A 14111-nucleotide genomic window follows, 5' to 3' on the forward strand; every position below is an offset into this window, starting at 1 on the left:
GTAATGTTCAAAGTGGCAACATGTGCCATTGATCAGACTTAAATTTTTGGGAGGTTTGGCCAAAGGATCACTCTTTCAATGCCATGAAAGCTTGGGAATCGCCTCCTTGCCCCGGCTCACCTAAATGATAGTGAGAACCTGGTGAAGCGGTCTAATGTTTCTTGCGCGCGAATAGGGAACACTAGTAGTACTAAAGAAAAGATGAAGATTCAGCAGGTTTTATATTAACCAAGCAAGGCACCTTGAAGTACACCCTTGTTTGATCGACGTTATTTTACGTCATATTAACATCGGAAAGCTAGAGAGAGAGAGAGAGAGAGAGAGAGAGAGAGAGAGAAAGAGAGAAGGGGCCGGTCACGGGGCCGATCAGAAGAGGAAGAAGATGGGTGGGAGACGCTTCACCAGTCTTCCACCTTCCTTCTTCCTCATTCATCAAAACGCAGGTATAAGGAGGATCGAGTCCCTCAAATTCACAGTCCAAGAAGAGGTGGCCACGTTGACATAGCCGATCTTCACACACACACACACACACACACACACACACACACACACACACACACACGATGAGTTTCCACTCATCCGTGTCCAAGGAGAGCTCCTGAGTGAATGGATTGCCACATTGACAGCATTCTCCCGTTGAAAGGTGACGGTGATCACGATGACTCCTAGTTCCTTTTTGGTTACTTTGATCATCTGCTTCTGAATTCATTTGAAAAAAAACTGATTCCTTTTCCAGGTTTGCTGCCATGGGGTTTATGTCCAGAAGAGTGCTGCCCGTCTGTGGAAGCTTCTGCGTGTGCTGTCCAGCTTTGAGATCAAGATCACGTCAGCCTGTCAAGCGCTATAAGAAGCTCATTGCTGACATTTTTCCGAAAAATCAAGTATGATCACCATAGATGTAATTTGACTCTTGGTAATTTGAACTGTCGCTCTATGCAAATGTAACTTGTTGAAAGAAGGACGGTAAGCTATGTCATTTAACATGCATGCTGAAATCGTGTAAGTCGATATTCACATTTTTGAGAGAGAGGCTAGCATTGCAACACTCGCTTTTGCTAACTTGTTGAGAGTTAGAGAAAAGAAAATACCTTTGAGGAGGTCCATTGAGTGGCCTAGTGTTTTTTAGATGAAAGACTTAAAACGGGTGTGAAAGAAATAAGACTGTCCAAGGGTACTCTCCTGGATAACGTACATCACCTCTTGCACCTCCCTTTTAGAAGCTTGCATTTTGGATACGGAGGGTGGAGGACTTTTGGTGCTTCCTTATCTCTTGAAGGGCCACTATGCCAAGATGCTGCCTATGCTCTTTGGAAGGCGGTGAATGGATAAACATTAGCTCCCATGCCCATATCCAAACACATTTATTATACTTGAGTATCCTCTAGTGGAGGCTCAAAAAAGTAGATGCACCATTGTGATGTTGAAGATCCAAACTCTCTCTCTTTGTCTTCCTAGTATGTGTATATATTCATTCATGTTTCATTGCTGTAGACTTGAATGAATTGTTAGCACTCAAATTTACTTCATTTACAATGTGAACTTACATTACTCCAAACACTTGCAATCATCACGAGCATTTTGGCTCCTCAGTATACTGTGAACTCTGGCTTGTAAGTAAAGCCCCTATTGTAAAGAAATCCTCAAGCAAAGAAGAAAAATGCAAAGTGGACAACAAAACACAATGATGAACATTAGAACTAGAGTGACTCAGAATGAAAGAGAATAAATGCTGAAAACAGACTATGCAAAGTGATTACTATAACCTTGAACCTCTCTGTCTCAGAGTGGACTGGGGCAGAGTTGAACTGGAGAGTGTGTGGTATTCTGAATGGATCCTGAATTGCAGCAGGCAGCCTGTGAGTATGATCACAGTAAATGCAGATCAGAGTGGGGAATTTTTCTAGAATAGGCTGATGAATGGTCGTGACTTGTGGCAGGAGGGTGGCCTGCACAAGAGATGAAATACAGGGAAGCAGTTGAAAAAATGCAGATCAGGCTGCAAAGGCAGTAGTGGCAGCAGGGTGACTGATCTAGGATGTGCTGTAGATGCTGGGTGGCAGCAGGAAGCTGCAAATGTAGCCTCCTGTTGGCTGATTCTGGTAAGTGACAGTGCTGGATGGGGTAAAGGTGCCTCTGCTTAGCCGCCCGTGTATTATTACACTGACAGTACTCGCCACTGCACATTGCAAGTGGCGGGCGCCCGTCACCGTCAGTTTATTTTTTATTCTTTTAGTGACTGTTTGAATAAAGAAAGGCCCGGTCACACATTGTGATTGTTAGAGTTTCCATTTTGTGTCTCTCTCTTTCTTGCTCTTGCTCTCCCGCCATAGCTCTTCCAAGCAAGCTTCGATCCTTCTCACCTTTCAACTGGTATCATAGCGTGGTTGCTTGAGCATTCGAGCTTAGTCCGTGACTCCTTTAGCTTCCTATTGATTACCTACACTCGTTGGGTCTCCTTCCCGGTAGCCATAGCCAACTCTCTCGAGCTCTTGTCACTTCTCGGCTTCCCGAGCACCTATCCGGCCCATTTGGGAACCCTCAGAGCATTCCTTCAAAGGTATTAAAGCATTCTTTTGAGTGTTTATTTCAGTTTGCAAGGTACAACAGGAAGGGGCTGCAAAAAAATTCGTTTTTTGCTTCAGCCCTCCCTTGGCACTCATTGGCAGCCTCATTTGGGCACTATACACTTGGTTTATGCTTGGCATTTGATCCCAAGCCTTGGCATTGAGCATTGATGTGATTTACTTCAGGTTTGGGATTGTTATACACAGTTTTTAAGCAACCCACAGCAGTGCTACATAAGCATTTTATGTCTGGATCACTTTGGTATTGACATTTGATGCCCGATTGGTCTCGAATGCTTCCCGAATACTAGGGGAATGTTTGTCTATGATGTGGGATGCTTTTGGGGCTGAATTTGCTCAGCCATTGACTATTTTACACAGTCCACAAGCAGCCCAAAACAGGGCAGCCCCCTGTCATTACATTTTATACTTATGTTACATGGTCATTTGATGACCGATTATGTCCTGTTGGTACCGAGTGGTCCCTAAATGTTTGGGGAATGTATGTCTATTGATTGGCCATCATTTGAAGCTGATTTAATGGCCTGAAATACTCAGTTTTACACAATAAATCACTGCTGTACACTCCGGGGCTGAATCTCATTTAGTTACTTTATGCTCTGCCTATTGGTCACAGGTGCTTCCTGGGTGTTTCATATGACTATTGGGATGCAAATGAAGGTTAGTGAATGCTTTGGATAGTTCCAGAATGTATTTTGAGTCTTGTTTGAGCTCCGTATTGGTTGGCATTTACTTGACATTGGTCTACATTGGCATACTTTGTAACAGAGGTTATACCTATGGTCTATGTATGACCTGTTGGTACATGCTTGATGCTTATGTTACCTACACATGCTAGTAACATTGTTTGGACTTGAATGCTACTGAAACTTCGTTTGGGCTTGACTTTGGATATTCTGGAGCTTATTTTGGTCTTGCTTTGGCTCGTCATAGAGATTGATTGGGATTGTCTTCATGATATTGGATGCTATCATTGGATACTTGACCACTCATATGCTCTGGATATCTTATTGATGTATGATCTTGGGTACTTCGTCACTGGTGCTTTTACATGCTTTGTTTGAGCTTATTTGCATGACACTTATAGCTTTTGTGCCAGTGGGAGCGTCTTTGTATGCTTATTAGACATTGAGCAACAGTGCGGGTTATGCATATGAAGCTTTTGGATACTTGAGATTGGGATCTCCTCGTGGATGATGTATGTTTGATATACCTTGATCCGTGCAGATGTACTTGGGCTGATTCGACTTTGTATTCACTGAGCAGACACCGACTTGTGTCTGGTCTTGGTAGTGGTATATACATTTTGTCCTGTTGATTTGGGGGTGTACTGACTTTACTGACGGATTTTTTTTGACATGCTTGGGTGTTGGCTCATGTCAGTTTGACTGTTACATGCTTGTTGATACTTGCTTGATGTTGGTTTTGCATCGACAATTAGTGATTGACTTTGAATATTGGGTTTTGTCTATTGTCAGCTCTCATTATACACTGCTGTCATAAATTACAGCAAGCATATATCTCTGGACTGTGATATATTTTTCATACTGAATCATCTTGGTTTCATGTACTTTTGATGGTACTTAGTGGGAAGCATTATTAAATACTTGTTTCTCGCCATTTTGTCTTGGTTTTTTTTGGTCATTTTCTGCAATTTACAGCAAGCAGTTTTGAACTGTCTACATTGTTCCAGCTTGCAATATGGCATCTTCTTCCACTGACAATGCTATATTCAACATCACTAAGCTTGATGGTATGAATTATGCCTATTGGAAGAGCCAAGTTTGGTAGGTATTGGTGCAGAAATCGCAGATAAAGCCACTAATGATGCATGGCGAGCAGCCTGAAACTGACTGATGACGAATGGGATGAGCTTGATGAGTTATGTAAGTCCACCCTCATCTTGTCTCTCACTGTACATGTGCATTACAATGTGGTTGAGGAAATGCTGCTTGGCAGCTTTGGGATAAAATCAAGAATCTCTATGACAAGAAAAGTCCAGCAAGTCAGATGTATTTGTTGAAGCAACTTATGGACTTGTGCATGAAGGAGAATATGACGATGTCGGCTCATTTGAGCCAATTCCATGCTATTCTCAAGAACTTGACTTCGCAGGGCATTACCTTCAATAATGAGGTTACTCCATTGTTTTTGCTTGGGACTCTGAGTGAGTCATGGGATATATTCCGCACTGCCTTATGTGCTCCTGCTACTATTTTAAACTTGCCTGATGTAGAGCGTGCTCCTTTGCAAGAAGAGATCAACTGTAAGAACTTGGATGCCTCTCGTGTGTTGTATGCTTTCATTGTTAGAGGCAGCGATGGTAAGAATGACAGTGGATATGGACGTGGCAGAGACTCGCGGAAGTCTAGGTTTAAGTCACGCAGCAAGTCTCATGGGAGAAATGCTAATGTGACATGTCATCATTGCGGCAAGAAGGGTCATATACGCCCACAATGTCATGAGTTGCGCAATGAGAAGTGCAAAGATAAGGGGAAATACAAAGTATAGGAAAAGTCCTCTGATCACAGCATGGTACCTTCGAAATCCAATGTAAAAATAGAGGAGATAAATGTCATGCAGACTGATGACTCCGATGGGGAGTGTATACTTGTAGTTAGTTTTTGTGATGCTATGCCATTGACCGAGGTTTACTCCATGTATGCGCAGTGTTGGCTTTTGGATTTCGGTGCTTTATTTCATGTTACACCTTGCCGTGAGTGATTCCACTCCTACCGCACTGTCTCTAGCTCAGTTCGCTTGGGTGATGATAGGTCACTTGCTATTGTTGGTATTGGGAATGTATGGCTGTAGGTCTCTATTGGCAGTACTTTTCTGTTACAGGATGTACGTCATGTACCTGCGCTTACACGCAATCTTATGTCTGCAGGGCAGGTTGATGATGTTGGGTTTCATGTATCTTTTGGGGATTTTGCCTAGAAGATCACCCATGGCAGACTTGTGCTTGCTAGAGGTGCCAAGGCTGGTAGCCTCTATCCTCTTGTAGTTGATGGATTCTCTGTTGATTATGTTTGGTCAGTGGGCTCCATTCCATATGTATCTCTTTGGCATGCCCTTTTGGGCCATATGTCCTTGAAGGGAATGAAAATGCTTTTTGGTTTGCAGTACTTACCGCCCTTTGACTATACATGTTTTGATTCATGGGAGCATTGTCTTTAAGGCAGACATATTAGGAATATGCATAAGAAGTCTGATAGGACATGCATGAGTGAGCCCTTGGCATTAGTACATTCGGATGTCTATGGGCCCATGCCCTATCAGTCTGTGGTGGTGCAAAGTATTTCGTGACGTTTATCGACGATTTTTTGCGTAAAGTTTGGGCTTATCCCATTAAGCTTAAATTAGATGTCTTGGGTGTGTTTCAGAGATGGCTTGCATTGGTTGAGAACCAGACTGGGCATAGGCTGAAATGCCCTAGGATTGACAATGGGGAAGAATATGTCACGTGCTATTGAGCAGCTATGTGACGAGAGGGGTATTAAGCGTCAATTGACCGCCCCCTATATAACACCCCAGAATGGTTTGACTGAGCGGATGAATAGAACCATCGAGGAGCATGTACGCAGTACGCTTAGCCATGCAAGCCTAGCATAGAGCTTTTGGGATGAGGCAATTTGTACAGCTGTGTATATCATAAATAGATCACCTTCCAGTAGACCGTCTCACTATAGACTCTGCTGCCTGTCCAACGCCATGGCCAGGTGTACCAACTGCTGCTGCAGGCTGTCTCACTAGTTGTGTAGGAGCACGTGGCTCCTGGAATATAACCATGCGTATCTCTACCACTTTCTCAGGCTGCTTATGCATCTTATCTTCATGAAAGACTACATCATGGCTGCGGATGACTTTCCGCGCCTACGGATCCCATAGACAGTAACCCATATCTCCTGTATCTCCATAGCCAATGAGAATGCATTTGACACTCTTAGAACCCAGCTTACTACACTTGTCCTTGGGTACATGGCAAAATGATACAGGAGATATGGGTTACTGTCTATGGGATCCGTAGGCGCGGAAAGTCATCCGCAGCCATGATGTAGTCTTTCATGAAGATAAGATGCATAAGCAGCCTGAGAAAGTGGTAGAGATACGCATGGTTATATTCCAGGAGCCACGTGCTCCTACACAACTAGTGAGACAGCCTGCAGCAGCAGTTGGTACACCTGGCCATGGCGTTGGACAGGCAGCAGAGTCTATAGTGAGACGGTCTACTAGAGATAGACGTCCGCTTGATAGATTGGAGTCCTTGATGCATTATGTCTTGGTTACAGATGTAGGAGAGCCTCTCACCTATGATGAGGCTATGCGCAGGGGTGACAATCACTCCTGGGAAATGGCTATGCAGTCTGAGATGGACTCCCTGTATAAAAATATGACTTGGGATTTGGTTTCATTGCTTAATGACAAGAAGGCTTGCCATGCAAATGGGTGTACAAGTTGAAAAGTATCCCTGGGCATCCTAAGCTGGCTTATAAGGCAAGACTTGTTGCTAAGGGTTTTAAGCAGGAGCATGGAGTTGACTTTGATGAAGTCTTTTCTCCTGTGGTTAAGATGACCACCCTACGCTTGGTTTTGGCCTTGGTCGCATAGCTTAACTTGGATATGTATTAGATGGATGTCAAGACTACATTCTTGCATGGGGATTTGCATGATGAGATTTACATGGAGCAGGCTAAAGGCTTTACAGAACCTGGTAGGGAGTACCTAGTGTGTAAGTTGAAGAAAAGTCTTTATGGCTTGAAGCAGTACCTAGGGAGTAGTATCATAAGTTTGATGCCTTTATGCAGTCATAGGGCTATAGTAGGAGTGCTATGGATCCGTGTCTTTACCGAAGAAAGCTCGTGATGGCTCATTGCTTATTTTAGTAGTTTATGTGGATGATATGTTGATAGCAGGGAAAGCTCATGATGAGCTTGATGCTCTTAAATCTCAGTTGAAGAAGAGCTTTGAGATCACGGATTTGGAATAGGCCTCTCACATTCTTGGTATGCGCATTAAGTGCTATAGGCATCAGGGACTACTCTACCTCTCACAGAGGGAGTACATTCATAAAGTCCTTGAGCATTTTCGCATGCAGGACGTAAAGCCTATTGGCTGTTCATTACCTTCCAATGTGAAGGTCTCGCAGGCCGATCGTCCATAGACAGATGAGTAGAGGGCCGAGATGGCCAAGATCCCTTATTCATCAGCTGTGGGTAGTTTAATGTATGCCATGATAGCTACTCGTCCAGATATTGCCTTTGCAGTTGGTGTTGTGGCATGCTATATGGCTACACCTGGTAAGAAGCGTTGGGATGCCGTGAAGGGTATCGTGAGATACCTAAAGGGCACAGCAAATATGTGTATTACTATGGCAGCCAGGATACAGAAGTTGTGGGGTACACAGACTCCGATTATTTAGGACATGCAGATAGTAGGAAGTCCACTTTTGGCTATGTATTCAGCTATGCTGGAGGTGCTGTCTCTTGGATGTCAAGGGTTCAGAAGTGTACGGTTCTATCTACCACTGAGGCCGAGTATGTTGCAGCCAACCACTGAGGCTTGCAAGGAGGCCATATGGTTGGGCCGTTTGGTTTATGACCTTGGGATTGATGCTATACCTACGCTACATTCGGATTCTATGAGTGCTATTTAGCTAGTGAAGAATCCAGTCTTCCATGCAAAAATGAAACACATTGAGATGAGGTATCACTTCATACGTGGGGTCGTGGAGAACAAGTCTGTTAACCTTGTCAAGATCTCCACTGATGAAAATCCTGCAGATTTTCTCATGAAAAGCCTCACTACTGAGCGCTTTGCCTTCCTCAGGAGATTGATGGGCATTGGATGAGATGACGTTTTTCCTCATCTTGTTGTATATGTGTACATTGTATTGCCTTTTTCTTTTTCTTTTCACTCCTCCTCACTAGGGCAAATTCACCTTTAAGTGGGAGGTTGTTGGGGGTAAAGGCGCCTCTGCCTAGCCGCCCGCGTATTACTACACTGACAGTACCCGCCACTACACACTGTAGGTGGCAGGTGCCTGTCACCCTCACTTTATTCTTTATTCTTTTAGTGACAATTTGAATAAAGGAAGGCCCGGTCACACATTGTGATTGTTAGAGTTTCCATTTTATCTCTCTCTTTTTTGCTCTTGCTCTCCTGCCATAGCTCTTCCAAGAAAGCTTTCGATCCTTCTCACCTTTCAGATGATGGGCAATAGCTGCCAAGGAAGTGCTTCAGTTGGGGTCAAGGCTGGATGCACTGTCCATGAACTAAGATGTCCTTTGTGCAGGGTGTAGACAGTAGTAGAACACGTCACCAACTGATCAAGAGTTCTGAGTGTGTAGATTTGCAAAATAGGATTGACAAAGGGCTTATTAGACTCACTTGTTCTTGGTGTGTTGGATGCTTCTTGGAAATCGATAAAGAACCTACTTGACCCTACATTTGAGAAAGCCACTATCATGAGGACTCGTACATGCAAAAAGCAAATAGATGTTGGATAATTGAGACCCACTTAAAATTGTAAGAACCATCAAAATCACATAAGCTTTGAACAAGTGGTTTTGATGCCTTGCATGAATTTGTTTGTAAGTGATGATATTCCATGCCATCATTATCTTACTTGTCTAGGCATCGAGCTATTTTGCAGGCATGAGACATACATGTCATGCCCATTGTATTTGCTTGGGTTTGTCCCTCCCTTGAGTTGCTACACTTCAAATTTGGTCCCTATAGGTTTGTGTCACCCTTATACCTACCTAGATGGATAAAACCCGTACATCCATAGGTCTTCAAGGCATATTGCTTAGAGGTCTCAATCGTCATACTCAATTGTTTCTAAATTTGAGGTAAGAGTATACATGGTGTAGCTCAAAAACCAAAAACAAGAACAAAAAAAGCTAGAATAATGTTCTTTCTACTAGCTCATTGTGAAGATCTACTTGAAAGTATGAACTCTTTGAATAGATGCTCTCATCAAAGTGCTGTGATATGGAAGTGTATGATTGGATGGAAAGAAAACCTTAAACACGGAGAGAAGAGAGAAAGAGACAATAGAATGTTGAAGACTACAATATATTGAATGTTGAATACAAAAGGCAGAGTATGTACAATGGGCTATAGCCTATGTGTGTATCATTCAATTGGGATCTCTTAACTTGCATAGACAGTATATTGAAGACCAAGAATTGCGAGGCCTAAATAGGTTGGGGAAAAGAATAAAATAATATAAGTTGTTCAATAATAAACTTGTCAGCTGCCATGTGGTAGGCCGACTAGTCTTGCCCGTTGCCCATTTCTTGTTGACCCTGCTCACTGCCTGTATAGGTGTTTGCCTTGCCTCTTGACCCTATTGACCATCGCTTGGTTGCTTGATTGGCCTTAGTGTCCACATTGTTGCCCAATGTGCTTGCTCTATCTTGGAGGTGGCCAAGAAGGCTAACACCCTTCTCAGATCTTGAATTCGGCATGAGGCTTAGGGATCTAGAGTGCTGACAAAGAACGGCTTGAGGAAGTGCCTTAGTAAAGAGATTTGCCAAATTATCCCCTATCTTACAATGCTCCTTATCAATGGTCTTGTCGAAGATCTTCTCACAGATAAAGTGATATTGGATCTCTATGTGCTTCATGATCACATGAAATAATGAATTGCATATCAAGGCTATATAACTCTCATTGTCACATAGAAGGGTGGTAGCACGAGGTTGTGAACAACCAATCTTATCTAACAATCTCTAAAGCCATATGGTCTCACAAGTGGTAGAAGATGCTGCTTGGTACTCAACCTCTATTGAAGAATGGGCAATAGGCAGCTGCTTCTTGCTACTCCAAGAGATAGCACTTGTACCTAGTAGGAAATAATAGCTTATAGTTGATCGCTCGTGATCAACATCAGTAGCCGAGTTTAACTCTATATAGCCTCAAAACATCAAAGTTGATGTTAGGTTAAGATTCAATACTATGCGTACGCCGCACACTTTTAACACTCATAGTGAATAAGTGAACAACAAGAGAGGAGTGCTGGAATGTCACATCGAGTTTGTGAGAATGATATTGAAAGTACAATCCCTAAGGCACTAAGTACCACATCCACGGATGGGTGTTCACACAGGGAAAAAACCTTTTCTAGCTAGAAGGTAAAAAATGCTCGTGGATAAGGGAGTATTCACACAAGAACTTCGGAGGAACATGATAAGTGTAACAAACCCCCCTTGAGTGAATGATGTGAACATATACATGAAATAGGTAGATTAATCCCCAAATGCTATTAAGTCTAGAGCCTTGCAAAAGGTTTCAAACTTCTCTTTAAAGAGAGCTTTTGTAAACACATTTACCAAGTTGTCTTGTGTAGGGACATAAACCACGTCAATCTCCCCTGCATGGAGCCTCTATTTGACATAATGATAATGCACTTCAATGTGCTTAGTATAAGCATGAAAAACTAGATTCCTCGCAACTACCATGACACTCTGACTGCTGTGTATTCAGCCTCACAACTAGATGTGGCCATTGTAGATTGCTTCTTGGTTAGCCAAGAAATACGTGAATCACCAAGTATGAAACAACACTAGTGGATGCTCATATGTCAAAACAACCAGCCCAATCATTTTCTGTAAATACATGCAAGCAAAAGAGAAGTGCCTTCAGGATTAAGAAGGTCCAATGTTTGAGTACCTTTAAGGTAATGAAAGACACATTTGATTACTTGCCAACATGTAGTACTAGGTTTGTGCATAGAGCATGCTAATTGAGAAACCTCAAACTGAATATCCGGTTGTGTATTACACAAATACAATAGATAGCCAACAAAGAGAAGCATCAAATGAATCTCTTGTGTGTCCTCAAGTGTAAACTTGTGGCCTGCCACAATTGGAGTAGAGATAGGCTTGTAGTCTTGCATCTGAAAATGCTCAAGGAGGTCCCCAATGTACTTAGACTGTCGCAAAATAATGCCCCCCTCAATCGCAGTAAATTGTATGCCAATATAGTAGTGCAAGTGGCCAAGATCTGTCACATTAAAAGCATCGTGTCTCATGAGGTCCAGTCAATAGCATACAACAAGATGTGCCTTGTAGTGATCAATGCTACCATCAGATCTGTATCTTGTAGTGATCAATGCTACCATCAAATCTGTGCTACAAGATGTGCCTTGTAGTGATCAATGCTACTATCAGATCTATGTCTTAACTTGTAAACCCACTTTGTGTCTATAGCATGCTTGTCAATAGGCAAGTCCCATAACTTTGATGTGTTATTTTTATGAGTAGAGACAATATGACCTTGGTCCTTGGTCCATCTCAAAGGTGGTCAAAAGCTCTTGCACAGAGGGTTGCTAGGAGAGAAAGATCCCCCTCTCAATCTACTATATCTCATGACCTAGAAAGAAAGAAGACTTATATCAATCACACATTGGGGATCTTTGCCAATTATTGCTTGGCCATCATTTTGGCACTGTAACTCAAAGGTGATTATGGGGATGTTTTGAGCTTGGATTTAGGCTTGCCAATGTTGTCATTGGTTAGTAAAATTGCCGATTGCATGTATAATATCACATCATGTCACTCATCCCAGCACATGAACTTAGAATTGGATACACCAGTCCAAAGTTTGGAGTGCCAAAACACATAAACTTGATGAGATAAATGCCAAATCCATCAAGAATGAAAGAGGATCAGCATACCCTCTCTCCACCAACACACTTGCGTGCTCTAATTAGGAGCATGTGAGGGAATGTAGCATCACTAAAGCCAAGAATAACTATCCACCCAAGCCATCAATAGGCCCCAAGTGAACCAAGATGATGGAGACATGTACGCGAATCTATCTCTAGTCACGTAGATTTTTTTGAGTAGGACTCGAAGGCAGCGAATTTACAGCAAGAGCCCACCTTGGCCTCATGAAGTACCTTCTCTCAAAATGAGATTGTCCACATAGAGCATCAACAATGTGCACCTTGTGGCTAAAGTGCGGATATACAAATTTGGGTCGGATGTAGATATCTGATACCCTAACTTCTCTCTAAGAAAGAATCAATCTTCTCATTCTATGTGCAAGGAGCCTGTTTAAGGCCAAATAGGACCTTCTTCAACATGTATACCTTACTATTTGAAGATGAGAATCCATGAGGCTGTTCAACATAGATCTCCTCTTGCAAGTCACTGCTTAAACAGATTGACTTGACATCCAACTAGTCCACTAGCCATCTCCTATGGCTGGCCAAGCCAAGAACTATCCAAATAGTAGCGATGTGGGTGGTAGGGGCAAAGATGTCGTTGAAGTCCACATCGAACCACAGTGCAAAACCTTTGGCAAGCAAACATGCCTTGTGTTTATCCAATGTGCCATTATTGAGGTACTTGGACTTGAAGACCCATTGTCTCCAACTCCTATGAATGGGCCAAGGCACAAGTTGTCAAGTGCCATTTTGCTCAGCATGCTCTAACTCTTGCTCCATGGCCTTTTGCCAATGGTTAGGCTATAAAATCTCTCCAATTGATGTCAATTTCTGATCCTACATAGCATGGGTCATCAACCCTTTATTAATACATACAAGCTCCCTTGAATGCACCTAATTTCTTCGAGAGTGAAATGGACCATTTTGTGGCTGCCACTTCTTGGAAATTCCTTCAATCCTTGCATCATGGAGTGTATCATGGGCCTAGTGGGGAGGAAGCCAATATATACCCCCTGGCTATTAAGACTCTATCGAAGTCTTTGGAACATCCACTGATGAGGAATTTGGTGAAAAAGTAATCTTCTTTATACTAGGAGCTTGAGAAGCTATAGGTTCCATAGACATTGACTCAAGTACCCAATTCGCTAGGATGAAATCATGCTATTGTTTGCCTCAAATGTAGGACATACAAAGGGGATGACTCACCTCGACGTCTGGCAAACTGTGAACAAGTTGATCATGAGCAACCTTCCTTTGGTACTCGTAGTTGAGGTGGCTAAACCGAGCATGCCATGGCTCAGTCTTTTGTGTTTGTGAAGAAAGAAGGAAAGAGGTAAGGGTTGTGGAACTTCAGATCTTGTAGGCACCATTCTTCTTCGATCCTTGATACAACATCTGCCTAGTCTTTCCATCAAGAACTTGAAAAGAGTTTGTATCAAATTCCATTGTGAGGCCAAGTCCATAGATTTTGCTCATTGAAAAGAGGTGGTGGCCTAGCCTAGTACAAACATAACCTTTTAAGTATGGACATTGCCATGTCTATCGAGAATAAGCTGCATGCCATCTATACCTTGTATAGGAATTGAAGAGCTGTCACTGATCAAAATATACCCATGCATTGCATGCACATGGACAATACCATCCAGAGGAGTCAACTAGCCCAGCCATTGGAGGCTGTCGAAAAGTTGCACCTACATAGCAACATTCAAGGCTGGAATTTTTGTATCCAATGTAAACATCTTGCCATTTCTTTTGCCTTTAGCAATGAGTTTGCATCCTTGACCGTACTCTTCAATGTAGCATCCATCTCTATTGAATCTAACTTGTAGATTCTATTCAACCATTTG

General features: G+C 42.7%; 1 protein-coding gene across 1 annotated transcript in view; it reads left to right on the forward strand.

Annotated features, from left to right (window-relative positions):
* The first annotated feature begins 265 nt into the window (after positions 1–265).
* Positions 266–14111, forward strand: part of LOC148024557 (protein SEMI-ROLLED LEAF 2-like) — a 139620-nt gene continuing 125774 nt past the window's right edge. Inside the window, exons 1-2 of the mRNA XM_087694188.1 lie at positions 266–643; positions 737–881. Coding sequence (XP_087550314.1) covers positions 747–881 — 135 coding nt within the window. The 5' untranslated portion in view covers positions 266–643; positions 737–746. The remainder of the gene's footprint in view (positions 644–736; positions 882–14111) is intronic.

This window comes from Lygodium microphyllum, chromosome 15 (genome assembly GCF_053477565.2).
Source record: "Lygodium microphyllum isolate KBCC chromosome 15, Lygodium_microphyllum_v1.1.10, whole genome shotgun sequence".
In the NCBI taxonomy this organism is placed as follows: Eukaryota; Viridiplantae; Streptophyta; class Polypodiopsida; order Schizaeales; family Lygodiaceae; genus Lygodium; species Lygodium microphyllum.